The 16,102-nt window shown below is 36.2% G+C and overlaps 2 protein-coding genes across 8 annotated transcripts; both read right to left on the bottom strand.

The window, feature by feature from the left end:
• Nucleotides 1-314: 314 nt before the first annotated feature.
• On the bottom strand, nt 315-2,851 carry LOC136232233 (probable NAD(P)H dehydrogenase (quinone) FQR1-like 3). 7 transcript variants are annotated; one of them, XM_066021286.1, is made up of 6 exons: nt 2,621-2,771; nt 2,356-2,422; nt 2,202-2,287; nt 1,981-2,074; nt 1,655-1,920; nt 315-892 (listed from the first exon to the last, which is right to left on the bottom strand). In XM_066021286.1, the coding sequence occupies exons 3-6, from the start codon at nt 2,225-2,227 to the stop codon at nt 667-669; spliced, it is 612 nt and encodes a 203-aa protein (XP_065877358.1). In that variant the 5' UTR covers nt 2,228-2,287; nt 2,356-2,422; nt 2,621-2,771; the 3' UTR covers nt 315-666. The 7 variants fall into 7 exon arrangements, with proteins under 7 accessions (XP_065877358.1, XP_065877359.1, XP_065877355.1 ...); XM_066021287.1 differs by having other exon boundaries at nt 2,213-2,287; XM_066021283.1 differs by having other exon boundaries at nt 1,655-2,074; nt 2,737-2,851.
• Nucleotides 2,852-9,426: 6,575 nt separating this feature from the next.
• On the bottom strand, nt 9,427-13,729 carry LOC136233514 (anthranilate synthase alpha subunit 2, chloroplastic-like). Its single transcript, XM_066023191.1, has 11 exons — nt 13,443-13,729; nt 12,771-12,955; nt 12,483-12,672; nt 11,906-12,057; nt 11,426-11,541; nt 11,055-11,301; nt 10,909-10,965; nt 10,653-10,805; nt 10,474-10,554; nt 10,187-10,273; nt 9,427-10,051 (listed from the first exon to the last, which is right to left on the bottom strand). Exons 1-11 carry the CDS (start codon nt 13,675-13,677, stop codon nt 9,686-9,688), a joined length of 1,869 nt encoding a protein of 622 aa, XP_065879263.1. The 5' UTR covers nt 13,678-13,729; the 3' UTR covers nt 9,427-9,685.
• Nucleotides 13,730-16,102: the final 2,373 nt, after the last annotated feature.

Below are 16,102 nucleotides of genomic sequence, written 5' to 3'. Positions count from 1 at the left end.
TTATTGGGTTTGTTTTGCCCTCAATTTTATCATAATAAGAGAAGTAGGGTGGACTCCTCAAACGTCCCGTGGTTTTTACTCTTCACACCGAAGAGGTTTTCCACGTATAAATCTTGTGTTGTTGATTGTGGTTTAGATTTCTATCCTTGTGGTTATTGTTGCTGTTTTGATTTGGAACTTGGGTTGTGCTTTGGTTGATTGTTTGTTAGATTGATCCTTGTGATGTTGTTATTGGTATTCCGCGTATTTGATTGTTGTTATTGGTAACCCGTCTTTTGGATCCTTCAAAATTGAATTTCCAGTTGGAGAAATGATTTACTGTGAATAAAAGTTTCATAAATATCAGTCAATGATCTGTACATGTAGAGACACAAATGGACAGCTTAATAGACAAATATTAATGCTCTCCATCTCTAGTATTATTCATCAATTTTCCATCTGAAGAGGTTTACTTTTATCTTAGTTTAACAAATTATATTACAAGAGGTATTGCTTTGGCCACTTCTGTCAAGGGATGAGAATCTCATTATCTCAATTCTCAAGCCCACATGATGTCCATCTTTCTATCAGCATAAGTGGGTTGCTATTTTCAGGTTCTCATGCATTTTAAACTGCAGTATTGTTTTCTCTTTATTTTATTTCAAGTTCAGAGGTCGCTTAAAGCGGCTAACCTTTCAGCTTTTTCGTTATTCCAGCAACATACTTGCCCTGGTGAAAAGCCTGTTGAAGTTCTAATTCTGTCGGTTCACGGGTTCCATCTGCTGCGTAAGTTCCAGCACCATATGAAGAGCCACCTTTCACTTGATTCATCTCAAACATACCGCTACCAAAGGTGTAACCAAGAGGAACAAATAGCATACCATGATGTGCTAATTGTGTGATTGCTGTCAATCTGTAAATGTAAATGGAGCCAAATCAAGTGTCAGGTGATTTGCCAGCTTTCTAAAATTATACAGATGCACAAAATGCATCTACTTATGCAAAACAATTTTATCTAAACCTTTCAAGGTTGGCACTTCTATCATGAGTTTGATAATTGGTTATCCAAATGCTAAAATTAGATGGATTCTGGCTTTTTCTTATGCTGATATTAATAAACTTTCTTTCATTTAAAGTTTTTCTTTTTGAAATTTTATAGTAGATAGGTACTCAGAAGTGACATATGCCAAATTTCATCAATATAATAAAATTGCAACTAAATATTGAAATTAGGATACAATTGTAAAACAAAATAGTATGGATAAAATTGCAAAAACTTGAAAAGGTATTGGCATTTTGTCTCAGTAGGCCAGAAGAGAAAGATGAGATTTACTAAAAACATGTCAATGACTCATTGACACCTCTGAGGTGAGATTTCCTTAATCATGAAAGCATAATTTTTTATTGCAATCTTTTATGTTTTCCGGTTCAAGACCTGAAATAACAGCCTTATGGAAAAGTTAACCAACTTTTCTATGGAACTTGATGTAAGACAAGGCATATAAGCTTTCTAAAGCTTCTATTTCCTAATTTCAAGGTCATATTAGTAGGATAAAGCTCAACGGTTGTATTTAGAAAAAAAGAGATACAAATTGCTCAAAATATTCAGAGAAATCGCATCTATTGATTGCATAAGAGAAGGTTCATTTTAGAAGGTAGAGAGTGAATAACTAACGCAGTAAGTTCTTGGCCTCCCCCATGGAAACCAGTACTCCAGAAGATTCCAGCAGGTTTTCCAGCAAGTGCTTGGGATGCCCAGAGGTTATGAGTTGCATCAAAGAAGGCCTTGAATTGGGCTGCCATCACACCAAATCGAGAAGGAAAACCAAAGATAAAACCATCAGCTTCCACAAGTTGTTCTGGTTCAATACATGGTACATCGTCTGGCTTAGATGGGGCCTTCATCTTTTGCATTATGATGTCTGACAATGTCTCAGGTACCTGCTTCAATCTAATCAAGTTAAAAACTTCACAAATATTTAGAGGTTGTCGCTTGCTTACCTGCCAAAGTGTTGCCTCAACGCCTTGAACTGAATTAGCTCCTCGCTGCACTTGTCGTGCCATTGTCTCCACGTGTCCATACAAGGAGTAATACCTGTAAACATGATGGTAGGGAGAAAATTCTATGAACCTCAGTATGTTATAACTATATATGTCTTAATGATCTTACATCTATAACACCAACCACGAAAGGATGGACAGAAGAAGATAGAGATACTAACACTATGTAGACCTTGGTGATAGGCATGACTCTTGGGCAGGAGTTTGATCCGAATTCACTTAATAGCTCCTTATGACAAGAATTCACCTGATAAGATAAGGGATTTAGAATTCATCTAAAACTAGTTTTACAGTTTCATCACTTTGTATTTGTACCTAAAATGTGCCTTCTCTTCCAGTATTGACTGCGAATTTCAAAGATTCCTTCCCTACTGCCAAAGAGCTAGAGAGTAAAAAGAAAACCCACAACCCAGTTCAAATTAGACTAGATCAACAGAGTCGCTATTATGATTACGGAAGAAACAAGTAAATGTTTCATACCACAACATATCTTGAACAAATCAGTCAAGGAATTAATAAAAAAAAAAACTAAACACTGTAGATAAGTAATTAAAACCCCAGAGTCAAAGTGTTATAATACCCGACATGATCGCACTGTTGGATGATTCCATTAAAAAGGAACAACCATTGAAATTATGCAGTTGGATGATTTAGCATGGAAATAATAAAAAAGATGAAGAGGTGAAAGAAAATGACCTTTGTGGTTGCAGAGGCAAAAGAAAGAGGGATGATGAAGCTTTTCAGCTTTTGCTAGTAGATGAAATAATGTTTTCTATGACGTGGCTTGCTCTTATCTTTACTCAAATCATTTTCACAAAACAATAAAACCAACCATTTTCAAGATAAATTTCTGCAAAATTGCATATTAAAAATTAAAATTAGTTAATACGTCTAAAAAGTGAGATCTTAAGTTAAATTTTAAGATCGGAATATTAAAGCTGATAAAGATATAACAGTTGTATCGAGATTATCTACTAGTACATTAATACATAAATAGTTTATATAATTGATGTGAAAGTTAATTCTCATTAAATTAATTTGTGGTTTGCGTACATACTTGACAGAGGACTTTGCTCAATAGCTTGGAGAACTCTCTTTCCTGAGGCAATTATCAAGCATTTACCTCGCCACAGGTCGGACCATTGCCCAATTATATTGTCAACGATGGAAGTGGAGGGCTGGATTTCAGTGAAACCCTTCCGGTTTCAATCGGCATGGCTGCTACATGACAAATTCTTGGAGTTTTTCAATACCTCCCGATCGACCGCGGGAGAAATTCAAGAGGAACTTGCAACATTTACTCATAAAGTGAGAGAGTGGAACCAGGAAGTGTTCGGAAACATCAGCTTTCGTAAACAGAGAACTTACAGTCGAATAAAGGGAGTGCAAAAGGTGTTGGATAAAAGATCCATTTAAGGACTTCTACGATTGGAGAAAAAGCTGCAGGCCGAGTTAGATGAGCTACTCAGACAAGAGGAGGTCTATTGGTTTCAGAAATCTGGCTGTGTTTTGGTTATAGAAATACATCCTTTTTCCACCTATCCACTTTGGTTCGAAGGAGACGTAACAAAATTGACGGAATCCGGAATAAGGAAGGTATTTGGACTTGGCAGGCTGATCTTGTGAAGAAGCTAATCAGAGATCATTTTGAAGAATTATATACCGAGGAGGTCCCTCTAAAAGGCATCTTACATACTATGACCACCTTTCCAAGTATTCTGACTAGGACACAAGAAAGAAAGGCTAATTGAGAATTTTGTTAAAGAAGATGCATGAGCTGCTTTATTCAGTATGTCCCCTTTCAAAGCCCCTGGCTCTAATGGCTATCATGCTGGATTTTATCAACGTCTTTGGGCCAGTCTAGGAGATCAAGTGAGTAAGTTTATCCTTCGAACTCTTCATACGGGCAACCTTGAACCAGCTTTAACTGAAACCTTGCTCACGATTATTCCCAAAGTCCCGCACCTAAATTTGTGACTCAATTTCGTCCCATAAGTCTCTGTAAGGTTCTGTATAGAGTGATATCTAAATACATTGTCAACCGATTAAAGCTAGTTCTCACCCGGGTGATTAGCCCTTACCAAAGTAGTTTCATTCCTGGGCGAAGCATCTCAGATAGTATCATCATTGTACAGAAAGCTATCCATTCATTTAATAGGAAGAAGGGCAGGAAAGGCTGTATGATTCTGAAACTTGATCTGGAAAAAGCTTATGATAGGATTAGTTGGCAATTTCTCAGAGAAACTCTAAAGTTGGTGGGTTTGGAAACCGGGTTAATTGATCTTATTATGAATTGTGTGGCAGCCTCCTCAATGCAAGTCCTTTGGAATGGTGAAAAACTCCTCGGCTTCACTCCGTCTAGAGGGCTGAGACAAGGGGATCTCGTCTCTTCTTACTTATTTATCCTTTATCTTGAAAGGTTGATAAGTCCATTATTTACGTATTTTTGCATGCATAATCATATTTATATTAATGCATTTAGCTTAGTTTAGGTTAGGTTTTGGAAAGATTTCACTTATTTTGTTCATGATTTCTCTAGAGATAGGTTTGAAACTTTTAAAAGCTCAATATGAAGGAATATCAGCAAGGAACAGATCAAAAACAGAAGAAAATATTGGTCCCGTGTAATTAGTTCCAAGGGGGGGGGGTTAGGAACTAATGTAACTTTTTCGCTTAATTGCTAACTTAATTTAATTCCTTAAACAACTTTACTCAGTTTAGGTCAGCAAGGCTGAGCGCGATGCAAGACAGCTTTAGTCAGAGGCTGACTAGAACTGTTTTACTTGTGAGTTGGGAATTAACACTTAAGGTCAGTTTCCAACTTAGCACTCTGATTACTCAGCGTCGGCTTATACATATTATATACTGAGTAATTTAAACAAGCAACACACACACACACACACACACACACACACACACACACACACACACACACACATATATATATATATATATATATATATATATATATTAAGAGAAGGGTTAGAAATTACTCAGCAGTCTTATCCTGGTTCGGCCTCACCGCCTACGTCCAGTCCCTAGAATCCTTCCGGGCTTTTTCAATCCACTACTGAGCTCTTTAAAGGTAGAGCACAAACCGTTTATAAGCAATTGAGTATGCAAGAGTACCGTCCTCTATTCGTCTACTCAACCCTACTGAGCGCTATAACCAAACACTCAGATTTTCTCTACCGATGAGTACTAAAACCGAGTACTCAGCACCACTCTCTCAATCTTTACAATTGATACAAATTTGTTCTTTCTAGATGAAGGACACTTTAAATGGATACAAATTCAATCTAGAATTTTACACAGAGATAGGATTTGGGTGTAAGAATTTGCTTTTTCTTGTTTGTATGTGCTTGTATGTATACTTTTATTTTTGTACTTCGGCAAAGGATCCAAGTGATGAACTTGTCCTTTTATAGTGAAATCTGATGCTTCAATCATTTGAATTCGGATGTATCTGTTGAATTCAAACGGTCTTCTTGCGTCATTCACTGGTCAGCATACAGATTTGCAGGCTAATCTTGTTGTCTGAAATTAGCAGACGTCAGGCTTGTCTTCTTCCGCCAGGTTCGTCTTCTAGCGCCAGTTTTGTCTTTTAGCCAAATGCCAGTTGACTCATGCATCTCGAAATTGTCTCCTTGCGTAATTCCAAAGCTTCTGAATTAGCGCAGATCCTTGTCGGTTTTTGTCTTTTAGTTAACGGATCATGGACGTTGTCCTGATGAACACTCAGCTTGACTTTAATAGACATTGCCTTCGATCTTTGTCTTTGGCGAGGCTGAGTCACGTTCTACTCAGCTTCTTCGGTCAGCTTCGTCTTCAAGCGTTTGTTCTAAAGAAGACTTTTCTTCTCTGATGTTGAGTTGTGTTCTACTCAGCTTCTGTGGCTCATGCTAACTTCATTCTGTCTTACTTTTTATTTCTGTTCTCATTTATAATTATACTCAACATTGAACAAACACATTAGTACAATTAAATCAAAGCACTTAAATTTAATTGTCTTAATCATGGGATTAACTTAAATAATTTTGTCAAATCAAAATCATGTGGAAAGGTGTTTCAACAGAAAAGTGCTAAATTAAGGCAAAAATATCTGTCCCGATTGTAACAAGCCAGTCCCGTTCGTGACCATGCCAGAATTTCAACAAAGAACAGAAAGCCATCTGTCGCGATCGTGACATATGTCGCAATCGTGACAGACAGTTTCGTCAACTTTGCATTGGAAACAAAGGAACTTTATGATATTCGACAAGCAATATGACCAAGCGAACGATCATGTCCAAGCTATTAAGGATATCACACTCCTATTTCTAGTGCAAAGGAGGGAAATATGGGTTGCACTAGAAAGCAACAAATGTTCTTCATTAATAGGAGGAAACTGATAGCACACTGGATAAAACTACACACTGATGACTCATGCTTTTCTACAGATAATACATCGTGGTGGGTCGCCTACTATGGGACGACAACGACAATTGGTTGTTGGGGTTCATGCATAATATTGGGATAAGGGACAATTTCGGCGCTGAATTATGGGGCATTGCCACTGACTTGAGTTTAGCCATGGCTCGATGATTCAATAATATTCAGCTTGAAGTAGATTACCTCGAAGTCATTCGCCTTCTAAATGGTCTGAAAGAGAATTTCAAATATCACCCCTAGAGTCCTTATCAGGACCATCCTTAAGTCAAAACGAACAACAAATGTTTATAATTATCAAGAAGCGAATAGATGTGCCAGGTGGTTTGCGAAGGGCTCTCGGGGGAATCAAGGTGATGTTAGAAGCCCCACACACATGAAGAACTTACTTCGAGAGGATTATATTCGAGCCTGTAATAGTAGACTAATCCTGGAAAACTTGGACTAACTGTTTCTTTTCCTTTTTGCTTTTGTTTTTCTAGTTTCCTTCTTAGCATCCTTAATAATAATAATAATAATAATAACTCCTAATATGCAATACACGTATTTCTCATATTTTTACCATAGATTTTTATTTTATTTTGTTAAATTCATTAAGACCTCCTTTTTCTTAGCTCATTCTTGATGAAAGTGGATGGTGATGAGTTCTTCAAATGAACCACAACCTCACCACCATGGTGATATGTCATATGAAGGTGATTTGAGGCATTAGGTAATCGGTGGTTTTCATTGGTCAGTGATTGATTGGGTAACATCGTAAGGTTTATATTCACACCTTCTAGATCTAATGGTGATTGACCAAATTCACTTGGTCCATCACTGATCAAATGAAAATTACTGATTGGGTAATAGCTATCTCCTCCAACCCATTAGAGGGAATTTGGTACGAGAGATAAATGGGGTGAGATAGGGACAAAAAAAATCCAAATGTCAAGTATCTCATGTTTATTTTAAGGATAAAGCAATGAGATAAGGAATGGATAAACTTTTTTATCCCGCACATCTTATACCTAAGAGGGCGTAGTATAAGGGGTGTAATAAACACTTACAATCTTAATGAGATGGAAAATTCAAATTTGTCTCTCAAATCCATGTTATGTAGTTTAAGTACGAGTAATATAGCAAAATATATTATTTTATCATTATTGCTATCCCACGAAAAAAAACATGAAATAATAATTCTCAACTATCTTATTTTTTTGTCTTATCCATATCTTTTAACCTTATCTTTATCCCAACATTTATCTTTATCTCTATTCCCCATCAAATGTCAAACGCACCCCTTTAAGTTATTTAAGGGAACCGAAACAAATTTATTCTCATTTTTTTAATGGAATAGTAATGAGAAATGGGATGAAACATTTTTGAGTGAGGTATTTTAAAACATTTTGAGTATCAATGATATCTCTAAAAAATTTAAAGTGACGTGAAACATTAATTTTAAAACAGGTAGTGCTAATTTGTAAAAATTGTTAGATAGGAAGTTAAATTGTGTTTTATTTAGAAACAATGAAGCTAAAATTAATCCTTTTATTTGAAGGGTTATTGAATTATCTATATATATAAAGCTGAAAGAAGTGAACAGTACTGATTTCATAATTTTTCCAATTTCTTCCAATTGTGCCCTTAAAATTTGTTTCCTTTTATACCCTTTCTATTCTGATTTTATTTTTCCGGATTGTCCCTATCTAGCTAGCAATAAAACGACACCGTTTAAGGCTTCTTCCATTGATTAGTCTCCTGCTCTTCCCCCATTCCACGTCTTTCTTCTCTCTCTTTCGCTTACTTTCCACATCCTTCTCATCTACAATCTCAGTCCATTTTTGCTCTTTTGTTGCCATGGTCTCTCAACTGAGGTTTTGAGTTTTCTTCTTCTACCAAAAAAACCCAATTAAGCAAATCTGTATTTTTTTCTCTTCCATTTCGGAATAATCACAAGAATTGAACAATTTGAACAAACGGAGTTGAGAAATAGAGAAAAAATAAGAGATTCTTATCAGTATTGCAGCTGCAGGAGGAGGAAAGAAATATCAAGAAATGCAGACAGAAGAACAGAAGAAAGAGATGACAAAAAGAATCAGTGGAAGAAAGGTAGCCCTGAAGGTGAGAGCGTATATGTTTATGGCTGGGGTTGGAACGACAGAAACGATGTCGTTTTTTACACTATAAAAAAATAGTAATTCATAGAGAGTGAGGAATTGGAAAAAGAATTGTTGATTTCAATTGAATTAGTTTACTGCAGCTTTGACATTTCAATTTTTTTTTTTTTTTTGTGCTGGAGCTCAAACAGCACGGAAAAAAACCACCGTTGTATTAGTTATAGGATTAAAGTGTAAAAATACCTCTAACATTTTAGGTCATGAGCAATTTTACCCTCTAACGTCTGAAATGGTGCAGTTCAATTCGTTCTAAAAAAAGATTTCATGTTTTTTTTAATTTAATAATAGAATTTGAGATTAATATTTATAAATTCGGTGAATTTTTTGAATTTTTTTTTGCTAATTCGTGCAAAAGACGGTATATTTTTTTATTTTTTTCACATCTCAACATATGTTCATGATTTGTTATTGATAAAATGACGCACGTGTGAAGTGTAGATCACAAGATTCATGACCGAACAAACAATTTGATGAATTATTTCTCAAATTGATCCAAATTATCAACTTTAGGAGTAAAATTGCTCCTTTTACAAATATTAAGAGTAAAATTGCACCATTTTAGACATGAGAGATAAAATTGATATTGATGTAATATTTATGCATCTTAACCCTTAATTATATAGCCTTATCGTGTGCTGTACAAAAATGTGTGTGTTTTATTATCTTATATACTTAAAGTTATCATGTATTATGTATAATTAATGATGTATGTAACTTTTATAAATATTATGAAACATATTCTCTTCTTACTACAATATATGAACTAATTTTCTTTTTCAAAGTAAATATCTCAAACACAAAACATATGAACCGAACAAAAAATATACTTATTTTCTCCCGAAGCGAAGCAAGGGGTATTTTCTAGTTTGGTATAAAGTTCAGGTACGAAATTGATAATCCTTTTTGAAAAAAGAATTTCACCATCCTAACCGAGAAAGAGTTGTAGTTACCGAAATGGGGTAAAATACATTCACAACTACCGAGAACCGAATGCATAACTCTTCTACCACATCTACTATTTGAGTTAAGAAAAAACATAAGCTTACAAAATTTCAATCTTATCTGAGAAACGAGTCATCATCTTTCCTGTGAAAAAAATCATCCTTTCTCAGAAAAGAATCTTCAGCAAGATCGATGGCACGAGCTAGACCTGCAGCCTTGTTCTCACACTCTCTTTGTTCATCAGCAGGATCACTGTCAGCAACAATTCCAGCTCCAGCTTGTAGGTGAGCAACCCATTCTTGCCGGTTCCCCAAGTCTTTGTACGAGTACATTGTATTGAAACGGGCATTTGTGGGGAACACCATAGTTCTCAGAGCTAGGGCAATGTCCATATCGCCAGAAAATGAAATCCCTCCAAAACCACCGCTATATGGACCCCGCCTTGTCACTTCCAGCTGATCAATCAACTCCATTGCTTTCACCTGCATTTCAATACAGCCGCTAGTGAGAACTTCAAACACATCAAACCCTCATCCAACATCTGAGAGAGTTCAGATGTATTTCAATTTTCAATGAATGTTATAAATTCACAAATAAGAAAGCTCGAGACTTGAGACCTTTGGTGCGCCACTAACAGTACCAACAGGCAGAGCAGCTCGCAATACATCCCAGCCAGTTAAGTGATCAAGCAACTCTCCACTGACCTGCAGAGACATATTACGAGAAAGATATGTGTCAGAATGAGCTTCATTCTTAAGTTGCATGGAAACCTAACATTATTTCTACCTTCGGTGATAGTTCTCGTGGATTGCATTGATCAATAGCAGAAACAGTTTAAAAGAAAAAAACAAAAAAAAATATATAACATATATTTCCATTTGTAAACTAAAATAAGAAGGCATACAGTGGAACTAATGTGCATAACATGAGAATAACGCTCGATATCCATTAGCCTTTCAACTTCAACAGTACCAGGTTTAGAGACCTGCACAAACAAACTACTGCATTAGTGTTGCAATAATTTTTTGCTGCATCGCATGCTAGCATTTAAAGCACTTCCCATTGAGATGAAAAAGAACCAACCTTTCCGACATCATTCCTTCCCAAGTCAACTAGCATAATATGTTCTGCACATTGCTTTTCATCATTCAGAAGTTGTTTCTCCAGCATTTCATCTTCTTTAGGTGTCTTTCCTCTCCTAACAGTCCCCGCAAGAGGTCTGTTTATGATCTTTCTCTGTCAATATTGTCAACAGTAATTGAGAAACAAACAAGAAGAGCAGCATTTTCAACAAAGATGATGAAAACCAGTTTGATGATTCTTTGTCTAGTTACAGTACCTTCTTCACCCTTGTGAGAATTTCTGGACTAGAAGCAACCAGTATACATCCTCTAGCCTAATGACAAGAACAGTATAAACAAATGCTTAAAATTTTAAAAGGGACAACTCTGCCAATAAATTTTTTATGGAAGAGTGAGAAAAAACCTGTAAATAGGCCATATATGGACTTGGATTTACAATTCTCAGAGCTCTGTAGATTTCAAATGGGTCTGCAAATGTACGACGTTCAAAACGCTGACTCAAGACAATCTGAAATATGTCACCAGCCAGGATATGCTCTTTAGCCTGCAAAACTGCTGCCTTGTATTCTTCACTTGTCATGCTTGACATCTCTAATTTAGGGCCAAAAAGATTAGTTGACAACTGGATTGAACCTGCAGATAGCTTTGGTCTGAAATCAACAATTTAATTAAAAATTGGATATTGAAGTTGTATGATATAATAATAATAATAATAATAATAATAATAGTAAGGATGGCACAACCAGTCACTTTAACAGAATAATGATTACTCACTTAGGCACATTATGCAGTCTAAAATACAAATTTTGCAACCGGATCATTCCATCATTAAAGGCCTCCTCCACAGTAGAAAATCGATCTAACCGCACCCAATGAATAAGATATGCTCTCTGAGGTGAGAAAGGTACCAAATTTTAAAATATATATGCAAGAAAAAAAATGTGCAAAAATACAAAATAATTGACTCGTCAAATTCCATCATTTTCTATTATAAAGCATACAAGTCTTATTCACTGAAACTCTTTGCAGTTCATTCAATATAAGGAGAAGAGTTCATATGAATGTCATTGGATGCACAAGGTTGTAAAGAAAGAAAAATAAATACAAAAATAGGCAGAATTTAAAGATAGCAGATTCAAAGAGAAAGGAGCTGCATTATAAATCAGCTTCAGACTGAAAACAAAACTATTTATGCTTTAACATATATAAATTTAATTTAACGACAATGACATGTGTGGCTCTACATGTAAATACCTTCTCCAAATGATCAAATACCATAACATCCTCGTACAGGCCAAGGTGGACATCAGGGAGATTTCTGTCGTCTGGTGGGGCAACATAGAAAGGCAGTTTTTTCTTCTCTACGTACCGCACTGTGTCGTATGAGAAATAGCCAACCCAACCCCCTGATCAAGAAGAATGCATATCAATATATATGCAACCAATTTGATAAAGCCTCACAAAATTTCAGGCCAGAATAGGACCAGTAATGAGCACTCTGATTTTTCTTTTAATTATTCGAAATAATAATAATAAAAAAAAAACCATTGGTGAATCATTTCTACAACCCCACAGCAGTATTTGCTACTATAGAGGGAATAATTGTAGCATACATGCAAGTTTACCAAACAAACTAGCCCAACAAATGAACCCCTCAGGTTTCAGAACTTACAAAAGCATTGAAAACTTCAAGATATCTGATGATGAATCCAACTCCATTCAAATACCACTAAACTTCCCAAAGACCAAAATTAGAGGTTTTAACAAACAAAGGTTGTACATACAAATGGAAGCATTAACACACCATGTATATTAAATATCAATGTCTTACCATTAAACACTTCAGGAAGCTCATCAACGAGTTGGGGGACCCAACTCTCCATCATTTTTCTAGGAATATCCATTGGGTCCTCCACAATCTCCTCTGTTCTCCGCCCTTCATAGTGATCCATAATCGTAACCATATTCTCTCTAGCTACTATCTCTACACTCGGTTGAGCTCCAATAACACTATATCTCCCCTAAAATAATTAAACCTCAGCAAATAAAATAACAAACATTTTGATATATAAAAATGCAGATAAAGAAAAAGGAAATGTTAATAACAGAAAGACCGTACAATAGTCGAAGCAAGTAAACCAGGCTCCACTGATTCGAATAAGAAGCTAGGAGCATCTCTTTCATCTTCCTTAACTAGACAACGATAAGCCATCACTGGAGTGAGGTGATCAGATAAGATGCAGCTGTATACAGGAACTAAATTTCCTTTCTTGGAAGCTTCATGAAATTTTGCTTCTTGTTCAGCTGGAAGAATCCCAAAAAAAATAATGATTAATCGAGTTTGAGGGGAAGATAAGATAATAAACCCTGTCATACCAGGTAAACATCAATTGAATTGGAACCGATACATTCTAGCTGCTTAAATAACTCAGATTTTAAATTGATACTAAAATCAAATTCTCATTACATCAAGATCAGAATGCCTCCGTTTCTGTTTCTGTTTCTTCCCTGAATCCATTCAGAGGGAGATTAAACCAAAAAAAATAAACTTCCACTGGTCTTTATTTTCCTACTGCTCAGAAACCAAATAGATAGCAAAGAATGGAAGAGCTAATCAAGTGAAAAATCAATTTCCAAATGCCCATTTTCCAAAATTATCCCCAATTCCCGTCAACCAAACAGGTGAAAGAATCTCAAAACATTAACAAGCAGCAGGCTTTTTGTTATCCGTTTTAAACTCAAAGTCGATATTAATTACAGAATGTGAAGATTTAAAAGTAAAAGTAAGCACCATAATATGGAGATGTAGCAGCGGAGCATTTGAGGGAAGGGAGACAAGAGCAGGAGCCGCCAAGAGAAAGGAAGGAGCTCGAAGAAGAGGTTGAGATTCTTCCATTGAAGTTAACAGATGAAGTTGAAGGTAAAGGCAGAGTTAGAGGCAAAAGACGGGGAGCAACGGCTAGGGTTCTAACCATGGTGAAGGAGGAACATTGGGCAGAGAGCTGAGAATGAGAAACTGTCCACATGACACAGAGAATAGAAGCTCTGTTTCTTTCTTGCACAATTGAGTCTGAATCTGAAATGCGGGTTTTTGAATTTTCAGCAAATGGATTCCCATTTATAAAGGACTTAATGGGCTTGCCTTTTCCACGGTCCAATTTGCCTAGAAACTTAGCCACATATTCTTACACTTGGCCTCAACAAATTCACGAATCCATTCAAAAACCCAAAACTCTCGAAAAATCTAATTTAGACTAATTTAGTAAAGAAAAAACATAAGAAATAACTAATGATACGTAATTTCATTCGAAAATATGTTTTATTTATAGTTGTTTATAGTAAAATCGAATAATTTTTAAAAATTCAATTTTTCAGTATCGGGGCATATGAACCATATACCTCCACCATAGGTGGGCGTATGAACATCGCGCCCCACCTATGGTGGAGGCTAATATGCCTCACCAAGTGGTGAGGAATATAAGCAACACGCCTCACCACGTGGTGAGGCATATAAGCCATATGCCTCACCACGTGGTGAGGCATGATGTTCACACGCATGCGTTCCGTAGAGAGAAAAAAAAATAGAATTTTAGTTCCCCAAAGTAAGAAAGAGCCGTTTTGTCATTTTTCCAAGGCTAAATGTGGAAAATCTAGGTTAAGTAACTTTTTTCTAATATTATCATAAGTATGTATTTTAATTCTTTTTTTTTCAAATTACAGTTGTCTAATATTAAATTATTAATTAGGTTTAATACATCATTTGTCTCCTGAACTTGTCCAACAAGCTTGATTGGTCCCTGAACTTTCAAAATATTTTGATAGCCCCCTGAACTTGCATAAAATATTCAGTTAGCCCCCTGAACTTGCGCAAACTATAATCAATTGATCACTCGGTTGCAAAAATGTAAGTTAAATGCAGAAGATGTATTACACGCATCTTAAAAAAGGTAAAACGACAAAGATCGGGTTATACATTTCTAATATTAGAGCATACAAGTTTTATAGTTGAGCAAATAATGTACTCAATCACGGAGGATCTCGCTGGCTAAGGGACCCAGGGCCTGTAGACGGTTCAGGGGGCATGGGTGGCTCGTCTAGTGGAGCTAGAGGGTATGGATAGAATACTCAATCACCCTATTCTTTCCAAACTTCAAGGCTGAGGGGAATGGGATGGACTACAGGGCAACCGATGGAAGTGGAAGAGGAGACAGATGACATGGTAATTAACAAGGAGAACGAAGGGTTAAATATTCAATATGACATAAAAGAGGAGGCGAGAGGAAAGTAGTAAGGAAGGAACAGCTCATATCTTGAGGGATATAAGCAATGTGGGGGGACAGATATCCGCGACTACAAAGGAGGGGAGTAAGGAGATTTCTATTTCTGTAACGGATAAGGAAAAATCCAGGATTTCTGAAGCGGCAAGGCCTGAGGATCAGGTCCACAGAATCCAATGAGTTGTGTTAGCTGGAACTATTGAGGACTAGGAAATACTCGTGCAGTTCGAGCTTTGGGGAGTTGGTCCGGACTAATAAACCCAAGATGATTTTCCTGATTGAGACTCTGATTGATGAAAATCGGGTAAGGGGTCTTGCAAAAAAGTTCAATTGCACGGGTTGTGTAGTAGTAAATGTCAGAGGTAGGAGCGAGGGATTAGCCTTAATGTGGAAGGAAGGTATGAAGGTATTAGTGAAGGGCTACTCTGATTATCATATTGAAGCAGTAGTTAAAGAACACTTAGAGAACCAATAGAGATTCGTTGGTTTTTACGGTTACGCAGACAAAAACAGATAGAGTGAGTCATGGAGATTACAGGGAGGTCGATGCTACCATGGGTTGTTCTAGGTGATTTTAACTATATTTTTATCCCAGGATGAGAAATTGGGAGGTTCAGATTAGCCATCCATTTTAATTAGAGAGTTTGCTTTGGCTGTTGACGATTGTCATCTCTTCGAGTTGGTAGCGGAAGTGTTGGGGTTTAGTGTCCTATAGACAATTGTTCTAGGATACAAACTTAATGTAAATGAATTGTTCTTTATATCATTTGTTTTAATGAGATATATGTTTTATAACTATATAAAGGCAATCCCTTTTAAGCACTAAATAAAGTCTAATAAAAGGAAATCCGTAAGTTTATTTAAAGTGATTATAAAGTGTTCATACAAGCATGAAGTGAGACAAAACTTTATAATAAACTAATAAACTTAAAACCACCCCAAGTCAAGTGATATGTTTAGGATTGATACATCACTGTTGAGACTTGTATGTAACAATGTCTTTTGTCTGACAGAAAGTTGATCTCACAAGCTTCATATATACAGATATCTGGACAGTTACATAGATCCGATGAAAAGTTGTTCATTAGGATTGGGGATCCGATTTGAGATAACAGGATGGGTAGATTCATCCTTGTCACATGTTCATCTCATTGGTATTAATAGGTATAACTAA

Source organism: Euphorbia lathyris, chromosome 6, assembly GCF_963576675.1.
Source record: "Euphorbia lathyris chromosome 6, ddEupLath1.1, whole genome shotgun sequence".
NCBI lineage: Eukaryota > Viridiplantae > Streptophyta > Magnoliopsida > Malpighiales > Euphorbiaceae > Euphorbia > Euphorbia lathyris.
This window is presented reverse-complemented; position numbering and strand designations above follow the sequence as displayed.

Excerpts from the sequence above, each read along its gene's own strand:
- LOC136232233 (XM_066021283.1), bottom strand. The coding sequence starts at position 2,227 with ATGCCTATCACCAAGGTCTACATAGT. Across the intron at positions 2,075-2,201 it reads ATCACCAAGGTCTACATAGT|GTATTACTCCTTGTATGGAC; the intron begins GTTAGTATCTCT and ends TCATGTTTACAG. Across the intron at positions 893-1,654 it reads GGAGGCCAAGAACTTACTGC|ATTGACAGCAATCACACAAT; the intron begins GTTAGTTATTCA and ends TTACATTTACAG.
- LOC136233514 (XM_066023191.1), bottom strand. The coding sequence starts at position 13,677 with ATGTGGACAGTTTCTCATTCTCAGCTCTCTGCCCAATGTTCCTCCTTC. Across the intron at positions 11,302-11,425 it reads AGACTGCATAATGTGCCTAA|ACCAAAGCTATCTGCAGGTT; the intron begins GTGAGTAATCAT and ends TGTTGATTTCAG. Across the intron at positions 10,966-11,054 it reads CATATATGGCCTATTTACAG|GCTAGAGGATGTATACTGGT; the intron begins GTTTTTTCTCAC and ends TCTTGTCATTAG.